We start from the raw sequence: 14,750 nt of genomic DNA on the forward strand, positions 1-14,750 counted from the left end.
TATACTTGGACTTCTCCAGATGGATTGACACACAACCAAATAGATCACATCTTGATAGATAAACGGAGACATACTAGTATAGTAGATATTCGAACTTTCAGGGGTGCAGACTGTAATTCTGACCATTATTTGGTGATTGGAGAATTAAGAGAAAGATTATCAGTAGCCAAGCGAGTAGAGCAGCAAGTTAATATTACTAAATTCAACATTTTGAAATTAAAGGACGAGGAAGCTAAGCAAAATTATCAGGTCGAAATTTCGAATAGGTTTGCCACTTTAGAAAGTTCCGACGAAGTTGAGAAAGAATTAGATGTTAATAGCGTGTGGGAAAATATCAGAGATAGTATCAAAATTGCAGCTGAGCAGAGCATAGGTTATTATGAAACTAAGAAAAAGAAACCGTGGTTTGATGAAGATTGTTGCATGGTAGTAGAAAGAAGGAAACAGGCAAAATTGAAATTCTTACAGGATCCAGTTGAGGAGAAGAGAGATAATTATTTCAATGAAAGACGGGAAGCAAGTCGTACACTTAGGAATAAAAAGAGAGGTTACTTGAAGGAAAAACTGAATGAGGTAGAAACAAATAGTAAGAATAAAAACATTCGAGATTTATATAAGGGTATAAAGGAATTTAAGAACGGATATCAGCCAAGGGTAAACGTGATCAAGGATGAGAATGGTGACTTGCTTGCAGACTCTCCATCAATCCTAAACAGATGGAAAAACTATTTTGCGCAACTACTAAATGTACATAGGCCAAATAGAAATGATCGGGACGAAATTGAAATACAAACTGCTGAGCCATTTATACCCGAACCCACACTTTCAGAAGTCGAAATTGCGATAGAAAATCTGAAAAAGTACAAGTCTCCAGGTATCGATCAAATTCCAGCAGAATTAATACAAGAGGGTGGAAGTGCATTATATAGCGAAATTTATAAACTTGTACTTGCTATTTGGGAAAAGGAAATTGTACCAGAACAATGGAAGGAGTCCATAATTGTGCCTATTTTTAAAAAGGGGGACAAAACCAACTGTGGTAACTTTCGAGGAATATCACTTTTGTTGACGTCGTACAAAATTTTGTCCAATATTCTTTTGAGAAGATTAACTCCGTATGTAGATGAAATTATTGGGGATCATCAGTGCGGTTTTCGGCGTAATAGATCGACTATTGATCAGATTTTTTGTATTCGACAGATAATGGAGAAAAAATGGGAGTATAAGGGTACAGTACATCAGTTATTCATAGATTTCAAAAAGGCATATGACTCGGTTAAGAGGGAAGTATTATATGATATTCTTATTGAATTTGGTATTCCCAAGAAACTAGTTCGATTAATTAAAATGTGTCTCAGTGAAACATACAGCAGAGTCCGTATAGGTCAGTTTCTATCTGATGCTTTTCCAATTCACTGCGGGCTAAAGCAGGGAGATGCACTATCACCTTTACTTTTTAACTTCGCGCTTGAATATGCTATTAGGAAAGTTCAGGATAACAGGCAGGGTTTGGAATTGAACGGGTTACATCAGCTTCTTGTCTATGCGGATGACGTGAATATGTTAGGAGAAAATACACAAACGATTAGGGAAAACACGGAAATTTTACTTGAAGCAAGTAGAGCGATCGGTTTGGAAGTAAATCCCGAAAAGACAAAGTATATGATTATGTCTCGTGACCAGAATATTGTACAAAATGGAAATATAAAAATTGGAGATTTATCCTTCGAAGAGGTGGAAAAATTCAAATATCTTGGAGCAACAGTAACAAATATAAATGACACTCGGGAGGAAATCAAACGCAGAATAAATATGGGAAATGCGTGTTATTATTCGGTTGAGAAGCTCTTATCATCCAGTCTGCTGTCCAAAAATCTGAAAGTTAGAATTTATAAAACAGTTATATTACCGGTTGTTCTTTATGGTTGTGAAACTTGGACCCTCACTCTGAGAGAGGAACATAGGTTCAGGGTGTTTGAGAATAAGGTGCTCAGGAAAATATTTGGGGCTAAGCGGGATGAAGTTACAGGAGAATGGAGAAAGTTACACAACACAGAACTGCACGCATTGTATTCTTCACCTGACATAATTAGGAACATTAAATCCAGACGTTTGAGATGGGCAGGGCATGTAGCACGTATGGGCGAATCCAGAAATGCATATAGAGTGTTAGTTGGGAGACCGGAGGGAAAAAGACCTTTAGGGAGGCCGAGACGTAGATGGGAGGATAATATTAAAATGGATTTGAGGGAGGTGGGATATGATGATAGAGACTGGATTAATCTTGCACAGGATAGGGACCGCTGGCGGGCTTATGTGAGGGCGGCAATGAACCTTCGGGTTCCTTAAAAGCCATTTGTAAGTAAGTAAGTAATAATAATAATGAGTAGAATAATTACTACATTATGCATTTGTCTGTATGTTAGGAATGACATCGGAAACTTTTGTATATAGTGCGGGTATTAAACATAAATGAAGACTTTGTAATGATGTTACATCTTTATTCCACTTAAACAATTTGGAGGTTGTTTTGCACGTTTCACTATACCATTTCTTGATGTATACTCCTTCCCATGCTCCTTTAATGATTTCCTTGTGACATCCTTCCATTCGTCAATGTTAATCTTACGTTTACATCCTTTATTTATAGTTTTTTTATACAATGGAGTTACCACAACAGAGTAGTTGGCTGCCATCTCGACCGATGTTACATCTTTATTCCACGGACCGCTATTTTAAACTGTCTCTAGCTCATTTAATATTACGAGTATGATCTGCAGATCGCAGCATCACATAACACATCGATGTTGCGTACTGTTTCACCTATAATCCCACTTAAGCAAAATTTGATGTTACACCATTATTCGAGGGAGGTCTTCAATTACAAGTTGGAGGGATTTTCTGTGATTTGTCCAAAGCCTTGGACTGTATATACCCAGTGGCGGCTCGTGAACTTGTGGATTGGGAGAGCTCCAGTAGATTTTGGTACATACAAATTTCACTTCTTGATACCATTACTAATAAGTATAGGGCAAAAATAGGCCCTACATATCGAAAAACCAAAACTTTCTCACTTAGCTAATTGCTAAAAAGAAACTAATACCATCGATTTCAGTTTGAATATGTGATCGGCAGACACTCAACTTGCAATCTACCAGTTCATTCTAAATTGTTTTAGAATTACCTTTAAACAGTGGCATGTTCCAAATGATTTTTGCGAGGCTCGTTTAGATTACTTACGGACTGTAGCAACCCACGAAATACACCAGAGTTCTTCGAATCGTTTTTTCATCATGTCCCCTAAGGGGAAGTTCATTGGCCACAAAATTTGATACAATCAATATTTTATAAATAATTTCACGATTTTTCCTCACTTCTTGATTATGTTTGAGAATGTTTGTTCTGTTCGCTTCACTTAATTGAGCAGCAATATTAGTTTTGCCTGACATAGCCAATGAAACAACATTTTTCAAGTGAGATTGCGAAGATTCGTGCTTTTAACTTTTGTTGCCATGTTAACTTAGTATACCTGGTAAGGTTCATCTTGTCTCAGTAGCAATAAAACCTAGCCCCTTCAAATGAGGGTGGAGATTATAGGAAGGTTGTAAATTTTCAGGATTCCTTTCAAAGCCTTGTTATTGTACATGCTACAGGAACTCAATTTCTTGAAAGACAAGCTCAGTGACAGACTACACAGTACGAAGAGAGATATTTTTTAATTTTATTTTGCGCTACAGAATGTATCAACTGATCCTTTCCGCCACTGGATGGATGGACGGCATCGCTCCACTCCCCCATTGTCATAACAATACAGACGAAGTAAGACATATCTTCTTCCTCTCTCTTTTCACAGTGAGACAAGATACATCACACAGACTTTATGCGTATATGAACACACACAGAAATAAACAACACCGTTTATGTAGCAACCAATCAATGTTAGCTGCTTGCCTGCTCAGACCCGACGCGATGCTGGACACGTCCTACTGCAACGGTTATCAGAGCTAGAATATTACACTCAAACCGAAGGCCTTCCCATGGGATCACCCATTTCCAGCATACTATCAGAAATATTCATACACCACATAGAATAGACATAAATACTAAACAAAGACAACAACAAATACGCAGACAACATCATATATTGGCACAGATACGTAGATGACATACTAATACCACAGTCTACTATATACAGTCACGAAGCTTGAGTTTTGAGGGTGCTAGAAACAATAGACTGTGACGGTACTATTTTGCATTGCCTGTAATGGGGCGATATTAGCGATCCTAGTGGTGAGCAACTATCTAATGTTTGCATATTTACTACGTATTGAGCTTCGCGACTGTATATACTAGACTGTGCTAATACTATACAAAGGAAACAAAAGACAGATACAAAACCTACATCAACACATAAACAAAATACACCCAAAGCTACATACACATTAGAAATTGAAAACAACAAATCCATAAATTTTCTAGATATCACAATAACAAAAGTCGAAAACAAACACAACTTAAAAGTCTGCAGAAAACCACAACAACAACATCCAACCACCAAACACAACACAAACAAACTGCATTCCGAACAATGGTACACAGAATACTCAACATACCAATGAATCAACATGATTACAAAGAAGAGCTAAACATAGCACAAGAAAACGGATACAAGCCCAACATAATAGACAACATAATACGAAAGACAAAACATAAGGATATAACACAAACACAAGAACAAAAAAAAAAATACATCACAGTAATATACAAAAACAAAAACACACACAAGATTGAACCACATTCAAGAAATTAAATTACAACATTGCATACAGAACAAATAATACTCTACAAAAACATCTCAACACACAAACAAACAAATACAACCGCATAGGCGTATACAAACTCAAATGTAACACCTGCACAACTTCTACACAGGACAGACAGGCAGATCATTTCAAACACGTTACAAAGAACACATCACAGCCATAACAAAATTACAAAACACATCCACACATGCAAAACATGACACAAATTCTAACCACACCTACAGAGACATTAACACAGACATAGAAATTCTACACATCCAACCAAAAAGCCAGAATCTACACACACTAGAACAATATGAAATATACAGACACACAAAACACATCCAAATGAAATTCTCAACACACAATTCAATTTCAGAACACACACACTCTTTGACTTTGACTTCCAGAGATCTTTAAAGTAGCAAAAGTTTGCCCAATTTTTAAAAAGGGAGTTAAACAAAATATTGAGAACTATAGGCCTATATCCCTATTATCTGGGTTCTCGAAAGTCCTTGAAAAGGTTATGTACAACAGATTAGTCTCATTCCTAGAATATAATAATATACTGTCAAATTCTCAGTTTGGTTTTAGAAAAGGTAAAGGAATCAATAATGCTGTAATATCGTTTATCGAATCAATCCTCAATGCTAAAAACAATAAAGAACAAACCGTTGGACTTTTCCTGGACCTTAGCAAAGCATTTGACATGGTTAATCATGAAATTCTAATCTGGAAACTACAACAATTTGGCATAAGGGGATTAGCAGGGAACTGGTTCATCTCGTACTTAAGCAATAGGGAACAGGTTGTACAAATTGGCTCAGTAAAATCAAAATCCGTTCCTATGCCCCATGGTGTCCCTCAAGGCTCAATTCTTGGTCCAATATTATTTCTCCTATACATAAATGATCTCCCGTTAAATATAACTGAAGGGAAAACTGTCTTATTTGCAGATGACACAAACATAATACTGAGTGATAATAAGGAAGAGAACTTGCAAATGAAAATTAATGCAACATCAACGAAACTAGACAAGTGGCTAGCAAATAATAAGCTTAAATTAAATGTAAATAAAACTGTATATGTATCTTTCAATCAATATCCAACTGACCAGATTCACATAGTTCTTAGTAATACCATAATTAAGGAAGTAGAATGCTCTAAATTTTTAGGTATATGGATAGATTCCAGTCTAACATGGGAAAAGCATATACAACATGTAACTGAGAAGCTGAGTCGCTTATGTTATGCTTTTCGTGTCCTTGCGAAGATATCATCCATGGAACTTTTAATATCAGTCTATTTTGGATATGTTCATTCAATACTATCATATGGCATTACTACCTGGGGATCTTCACCAAAAGTGACACAAGTCCTCAAATTGCAGAAAAGAATACTCAAAATCATTAAAAAAGTTCCTATTCGGACTGAAAGTATAAAAATTTCAGAGAACTAAAAATCTTACCTGTACCCTGCATATATATTTTAGAAACAGTGTGCTTTATTCATCAAAACATAGATTCCTTTAAAACAAATTCAACCTATCATGAGTATAACACCAGAACATCCCAAAACATACATCTGAATTTCCACAGGCTTACCAGAAGTCTTAACAGCATATCACATAGAGGCAGCAATTTATATAATAAACTTCCACAGAAAATCAAAGAACTTAACATAAGAAAATTAAAAAAAGAGGTAAAGAACATTTTATTAACACATATGCCATTTTGCACAAATGAATACCTAAATTTAAAATTTTAGAATTTAACGTTTCTTGATACTGCCCTTGACCATTTATGTTTCAGGTAACTCAGAGTTGAAGAAAAGACAGGGGAAAGCAAAAAGAGAAGATACTAGGTAGAACAGTGGAGACTGAAGATCAAGCTTGTCCTATATATATATATTTTTTTTTTCTCTCTTTTTTTTGCATGTCACTTAATATTAAACTGTTAAATTTATTTAGAATTAAGTCTATTTTTGTATTATATTGTATGTTATGTCATTTTTCTTGTGTACTTAAACTGTTAAATTTATTTAGAATTAAGTCTATTTTTGTATTATATTGTATGTTATGTCATTTTTCTTGTGTACTGACGACGCCATGAATGCTTGTAATTCTATTCGGCTAATAAAGATCTAATCTAATCTAATCTAATCTAATTGCATTACACAAACACACCCGCACAGGAAACAAAACAAAAGGCGCAAGACCAGCAACAACCAGTTCTGAAGAAGACCCATAACAGGTCGAAACATGTTAACAGGTCGATAGAATTTAACACGAGAAAGATATAATACATATTCCGAAGTAATTTATAGTAGGCTATAATATATGCCTAAGCCTAAATCTAAGTACATATTTTCTGTCCTCTTCTTTCGAACAATGTCCTCCTTTTTGAAGCCTTGTTTCCTCTTTTCTTTCGAAGTGAATCTGGTCACCCTACTTAAAGGATACCAAGAACTAAAAGAGAATTAGCAGTAGTTAAAGTACAAGTAGGCCTACATACTGTATAACTGAACTTACGGTCGTAAGTGAACCAATAAATATTAAACATATTAATAATAAATAGCTGGGTATTTGCATGGTAAACCAATTAAATTAAAGATTTATATGGAATTAAAATCTCATACCGGTACTCGTATCCTTCCACCATTGTGATTCAATGTTATTAGTATACTTATGTTTAATGTATAGTGTACTAATACTGTAATAAATTAGGTTATCTATACCATTAGCCAGAGCGTTGTTTTTTTCCATCATTGCAAGCATTATTCGCACATCCAACTGCATTTTATGTTTCTTTTCTACAGGTAATTTGGCTGAGTCCAAAGCTGTAAGAGTACATCTGAAAGCTTCCAGTGCATCTTTCAGTTGTTTTGTTGCTAGTAGACAGCGAGCTTTTCTGCAAGTAATACCATAATAATAAATATAACGAACAACTATTAAATGCTGTAAGAAATAATATTTAATTAGGATTACCAAAAATCAGGGTGCGAATTAAGATTCCTTATGGGGGGAGGCGATAGAATCCTAGATACATAATACCATACATAAAATTATTATTATTATTATTATTATTATTATTATTATTATTATTATTATTATTATTATTATTATTACGGTTCAATGCTTGGTTGCACTGAGTTGCTTGTCTTGTATTTTGATAATAATAATAATAATAATAATAATAATAATAATAATAATTACAGCCATGAGCAGGTTTAAGATAAGATGTGTAAAATTTCTAAGTTATCGATTGTTTTCAGCTTGTAGGTAATGATAATACATCAATATTATTTTATTTGCTTACTTTATACTTTATAAAGTATACTCGTGTTAAAACAATTTATATTTTGTGAGGGGGATAGAAGTTATCCCTGGCAGGGATGTTAATATGGATTTATGAGAGGGGGATAACTTTCTATCAGGGGGGAAATCTCCCCCATTGCCCCCGCTAATTCGCACCTTACCAAAAATACACATTTAATTGATATATCAGTGGCAAACCAAATATGAGCAAATGCTGGATAACTTTCGGTGCCGGACCATGGACTCATTTCACCGGCTTTATCACCTTCATCTCATTCAGATGCTTTTTAAAATTCATCAAACATTAATAAATTGCATTGTACTAGATTACTGCCGCACCATGATTTTGATGTCTACAAAAATTATTGGTATCAGTCAATAATACTGTGAAGAAAAGTTGGTTGATAAGAATTTTCTATTAAATCATGCTTAGATAATGTCATATACTACAGGACTGTCCAGTTATATCAAATCATACAAATGCTACCAACATATAAATATATAACTTTTTAACATTACTTACTTACGGCTTTTAAGGAACCCGGAGGTTCATTGCTACCCTTACATAAGCCCGCCATCGGTCCTTATCCTGAGCAAGATTATTCCAGTGTCTACAATCATATCCCACCTCCCTCAAATCCATTTTAATATTATCCTCCCATCTACGTCTCGGCCTCCCCAAGTATGTTTCCCTCCGGCGTCCCAACTAACACTCTATAATTATGCGATTCTAGATTCGTCCACACTGCTACATCTCCTGCCCATCTCAAACGTCTGGATTTAATGTTCCTAATTATGACGTCAAGTGAAGAATACAATGGGTGCAGTTCTGCGTTGTGTAACTTTCTCCATTTTCTTGCAACTTCATCGCTCTTAGCCCCAAATATTTTCCTAAGCACTTATTCTCAAACATCCTTAACCTCTGTTCCTCTCTCAAAGTGAGAGTCCAAGTTTCACAACCATACAGAAGAACCGGTAATATATCTGTTTTATAAATTCTAACTTTCAGGTTTTTGAAAGCATACTGGATTATAAAAGTTTCTCAATAGAATAATAAGAGACATTTCCCATATTTATTCTATGTTTAATTTCCTCCCGAGACTTTTTAACATTACCAACATATAAATATTAAACTTTGTAACATTTTCACAGCTATTCCAAAATCATAGAAAGTGATAATAATAATAATAATAATCCGTGGCGCTACAGCCCGTGAAGGGCCTAGACCGACCAGCCGGCTGCTGGCCTCACTCCCATATGCCGAAGCAGAGATGGACATATCGTGTATCGTGTGGTTAGCACGATGATCCTCCCAGCCGTTATAGCTGGTATTCGCAACCGGATTTCGCCTACCTATCGTAGCTCCCCAAGTGCATCACGTTGCTGGGTGGGCACCGGTCCCATACACTGGCCGAAATTTCATGAGGAAATTTCTTCCCCCATGAGGACTCAAAACCAGCGCGCATTCCGTAAAGCGAGTCCTAGGCAGGATGCCTTAGACCACGACGCCAAGGCCCGGGACATAGAAAGTGATATAATTGAGAAAATCCTCATGTCCTGTACTTGAGGGGTTTCTCAAATATATGCATTTTTCAACAGGCTCTGTATGCTACAAGAATGACTAAACTTGAGGGGTTTTTCCACAAAACGATGTATCAGCCCCTAAAGATATTATATTATCCGTATGTCAATTTTGAAAAATGGACATGAGGGGTATCTCAAATAATCTGTTCATATATTGTTAGTTCAGTATAATTACAAGTATGTTACTTGCAAAGAATTTCAGAACTATCTTTTAAGTAATAAGTAATTATTGAAGAAAATCAGATCTTATGTTTGGGCCAGTCAGGGTCAGAAAGATGGACAAAGTGCATCTCAAAGTGACAGAACAAAAGGTAACTTTTTTGTAACAATAGTCTATAGGATACCAAAATGTTGAAATTGTGTGTTTTTTTAATTGCTTTTTGTGATTTATAATTAGACTCATAGTTATAAAGATTAGATTATAATCAACTCACTTGTTTGTATTATTATTTTGTTATTTAAGGTTAAGAACATTATTACTAGCAATATTTCCCAGCTTCAATAATATACATCCTACTATACATACGGTATATCAGTATTGTACATAACCTATGATAACGATCTGTTCGGAAATAGGTGTCGATAAAGTTTCCTCTTTTTTGCTTATCGAAATATGGAAACCCTAGTTAACGTATCCTAATAGATAAAAATTTGCTTCATCGCTCATTATCAGGTTATGGATGGTGTCATTATCATTCATGAGCTGTAAGAATCTCTGACAAAAGTCCATAATACGTACTGTGTCACTTTCCTGCAATGCTTGAACTATTTGGATTTTGTACGGGTGAAACTTTAAGTCTTTATGCAATATTCGGTACAGACTAGAACGCGATATCCTAAGAGAAACAGAGTGACATCGAGCAGAACGTTTAAGGCTTCGCTCAAATGCGGTTCTTACAGTAGCGATGTTCTCTGATGTTCGCTCACGTTTTACTCTTCCTGTATACTTCTTCTTTAGAGCAGAACCCATTTCTTCGAAAATTTTCAGCCGTGCTTTGATTGCACGCGCAAATGGTATTGGACTGTAACGATCAAGATTGTAATATTTCCGAAACAAGCGCTGTATACCGACGAAACTATCACCACTTTTGTAATAAGCTTTTATGCATACCACTCCAATTTTCCATCCTGTCTTTACTCTGATTAAAAATAACGTTGATAACAAACTTTAAAATATTGGAAGCTTGTTTATGTTACGTTGTTGATATGCCAACATTAAATCAGACCACATTCTTTGTTAAGTTGGTAAAGGTACATTCCTGAACACAACAAATATGTTCGCAGCCTAATCCAACTCAGATTAGCTGAAATAAGGACAGATTTAAAATCGCCTGCTCTTTTGTATCCATCACCTTATATTTAGGCAAGATCAGACATTAGGCATAGATAATTTGACGGGAGCTTATCGCTCTGCTAGTGGTTTCTAATAGGCTATGGTTTGAAATCAGTATGGTCCGGTTGCTAGTGGGGAGCATAGACTGTGCCATATTACCACGTCTATATTGTCCAGTTGTTCCCTTACAATTTAACTGCAACTTGCATGTGTGAGTGTCACTGTCCCTTACCGATTAATTTTACAAATGGATAAGTTTGTAGTTCGAAAGAAAAGTATTAATGCGCCAATTTCTAGTGAGCTAGTGTTAGTAACTTTTATGTGAAAGTGAAAGTAAATGTCCGACGAAAGTGTTGTAACAGAAACAGAAAACAGAGCTGTTGCAAGAAAAAAAAGTTGCAGTTATCAGCAGTCTTGGAGCCAACAGGTTCCATGGATCCAGTGTTGTAATGTAAAAGATGTGAGTTTTTGCAAAACTTGTAAACAAATATTTGAAGAAAATCGTTTTCAGTTTTCTCACAAAATGAAAATGGTTCTTTGAATTGAAAGAAACAGGCAGAAAGATTGTAAACTCATGACAGATCAAGCTGCCGTAGGAAAGCTGTCTTGAACTGTAAATTCTTAAACTCGAATGTTAATATAATTAGCTAGGTTTCAAACGAAACACTTAAGCAAATAAAAGAAAGTTATGCTTGTTTATTAAAAATCGTATCATTCCTCCGTTACTTCGCAGCAGGCGCGGCTCCTTAAGGTTGTAGCAAGTTTGCACTACATCTAAAATTATTTACGGATATTTTGGTTTAAAATTCAAGTTAAATTACTGTGGTCTAAGTACACGATTGGTATGATTAGCTTTATCTAGGCTTTAGTAAGTTTCTCATCCAACTATAATCGTTTGTAGGAGCCTCATCGTTGACTTGCCAAATTAAACGACCGTACTTCTTATGCAGACTGGCTTGATCTTGGGTATCTCTTCGGGGCGAGAGGATGAGAGGGGTGTTGGCCAGTGTCAAAGACGTTTTATAGTTTAACCAGTGTGGAGTTTCAGTTGTTGATAAACGAACAGGGAGGTAAACGAGCTTTGAAAATGGAAATAGATGGCGATGAGTGGCAATGAATGGGTGAAAGACAGAACATTGCGCCTGCGACTGCAGGGATGTGTAATGTGAAATGTGTCCCGAGAAATGCGCGAGCGAGGCGAGACAGCATTGTCCACACCGTTGCTTACGGGATTACACAAGCTAGCGCATAGCACGATCGAGAGTAGGCCTCTGTGAGTCATGACAATTTCTGCCGCTAGGTTCGCCTCTCTGCCCTATGAAATGATGAATGGTACCATTACAAAGCATTGTGCATCGTGAAAATAGTTCGATTAATTGTGCATTACTGATTGAGTACGAATATTATAAATATGCCAAGCATATTACAGTGTTATTTGAAGTTTGTTCTTCTAATTAATACCATAAAGTAATGAAATAATATAGCCTAGGCCTATATGTGATTTTATACTACCGGTATTGATGTTGATCTTGGTAAATTAATCCAATTTCACAGTGTTGTCTTTTGTATTGTGGTTCATAACAATTATAACAGTATGTGCGTGGAAATGTTTTTAAAATAATAAATTCTAGCTCATGATTTTAAGTGGTCGTTTCAATGGGAGGTTATACTGGAAAGATGATCACAAATGGATAATTTACTGCAAGATACAAGAACTGAATATAAGTGAGTGTTCCGTTGAAAGTGAAAGTGAAAATTTCGTTTTACAAGAGCTAAGTAGGCGTACACGCACTAAAATACTACAGCGTTTACTATTACTATGCTCAATAGATTAATCAGTAGGCCTATAGAAATGTTTTCACCACTGCAAGAAAAAATCGCGCAATAATTATACTTCTCAGTTATTGTGACGTCCGTATTTTTTTTAAAAAGAGAGGGAAAAGTTAGGCCTTCTTGCAAATGCGTAATTATGAATTCAAGGAAATTAAAGATAATGCAGTACCTTAATTAGTTGCAATATCTTATTTAATAACAATATTAATAATATTAGGTGAAAAGGGTAGGCTATAGTGCGTATATGTAAGATGTCAAGTTAATTTATTTCCGGAAATGTTTGGTGTATGAACTGAAGTACAGAGCAGACAGTCCCTCAGTTTATATGTAATATGTTTTAATATCAAGAATGACAGTCCACACACAGCGCCGAGAAATGTGTAATCGAAGCAAAGCGTACAGAATGGAAAATAGTTGCCAGTGTCGCGCGGTAGACATCTTAATTTAACCTATCATTGTATTTTCATGGCGTAGTTGTGTTGTTTTAAATTTTTTGAGTAATATTTTGATAATTTAAATACGCCGATCCGATGTGCTATATGGCAGAGGAAATAAAGAGTCCAAGAACTTACCTGGAATAACCTATCATGGGTATGTATGAGAGATTGTAATGATATTATATACGTAAATATCCGGAGTTGTTATCATCTGTAGTTTATTAATATTTAAATTTAACTTGTGTTACAGCTTTCCAAAGGATCCTGAGGTTATAGCTGTTCGGACACCTCGTGTTGTCGCAGCACAATTTGTTCCAGTCACTTAAGGGAGGAGGATATGGATCGCACAAACTCATCATATTATATCTATCAGAAGAACCAAAGGTTAATTAGATGAACATTACACTGATAGTTAACCGTAATAATATTGGTATATCTATTCGCTACTGCGTATAATGTAGGCTAGTTATGTTATATGAATTATTATTTTCAGGAAAGAGGAAGAGTAAAATGGAAGTTTGCTGAAATCTTTCTCTCCCTCTCTCTACTGTGACACTTGTACACGAAGTTGGGACCTCCATTATGTCATTGGAAGCTGATACTGAAAATGAAATTCGGGTTCTGCCGAAGAAGAATAAGAAAGTTAAGGAATGAATAGTTTTGTGTATGAAAAGAGAATAAGACATTGCAACAGTATAAATGGCGAGTGGTGAAATCAGCGGGTGATTTGAAAGATGTGTTGGAAACTGTGAAACAGAAAATCTTGTTTGAACACGAGTTTTGTGATATGTCACGTTTCATTTCGAAGACTTTTGTATCTCTCCTCAAGAGATATATGAAAGGTTAATGGTAAGAAGCAAAAGGAACAGTGTGACGAAAATGTACCCGTGACAATTAATTTTCTTTCCCCTAACACATATAACTTTGTTGATACAGCTCTTCCTAATCCTCGGACTCTATACATATGGTACAGTATCGTAAATGCAGTTCATTGTAGGCTACAGATAAATGAGATATTAATATGCTCAGTATAAAATAAATAAAATGTTAATATACAAATAATTGCATTTTTTCTATGTTTATTATGTTATAGCCTATAGTTTGAACCTTATAAATCATCCAATTTCTTAATAAATATAGCAATGGATCAAACCAAGACTCAACAGTTTAATAATACGAAAAAGGTAAGTAGTTTACATAATTTCGTGGTGCAAAGCATGAAATAATGAAATATAACGTTTATTTTCTTTTAGAAGTTTGTTGCTCCATTACTATGAAAAGAAAAATATTTATATTGCATAAAACTGCAATAAGTGTATTTGATAGACTAATGCGAAAATGGCTCTGGAACTATGCGTTTTCAATTTTTTTCACGGCCTTCAGTAACTATGACAATGTGGTCATAATATAGGAGGTGATGGAGCTTCTTTCATGGCACCCAATTA

At 35.3% G+C, this 14,750-nt stretch overlaps 1 protein-coding gene and 1 long non-coding RNA gene across 4 annotated transcripts in view; one reads left to right on the forward strand and one right to left on the reverse strand.

Moving 5' to 3' along the window:
- The window catches only part of LOC138704952 (SET and MYND domain-containing protein 4-like), a 198,366-nt gene that overhangs the window by 45,551 nt on the left and 138,065 nt on the right, over positions 1 to 14,750 (reverse strand). For all 3 annotated transcript variants that reach the window (XM_069833416.1, XM_069833418.1, XM_069833417.1), the window contains exon 4: positions 7,539 to 7,711. In XM_069833416.1, coding sequence (XP_069689517.1) covers positions 7,539 to 7,711 — 173 coding nt within the window. The remainder of the gene's footprint in view (positions 1 to 7,538; positions 7,712 to 14,750) is intronic.
- LOC138704955 (uncharacterized) lies at positions 13,039 to 14,327 on the forward strand. The gene is made up of 3 exons (XR_011333498.1): positions 13,039 to 13,459; positions 13,556 to 13,689; positions 13,799 to 14,327. It is a non-coding gene; the product is annotated as an uncharacterized lncRNA (long non-coding RNA).

Source organism: Periplaneta americana, chromosome 8, assembly GCF_040183065.1.
Source record: "Periplaneta americana isolate PAMFEO1 chromosome 8, P.americana_PAMFEO1_priV1, whole genome shotgun sequence".
NCBI classification, from domain to species: Eukaryota; Metazoa; Arthropoda; class Insecta; order Blattodea; family Blattidae; genus Periplaneta; species Periplaneta americana.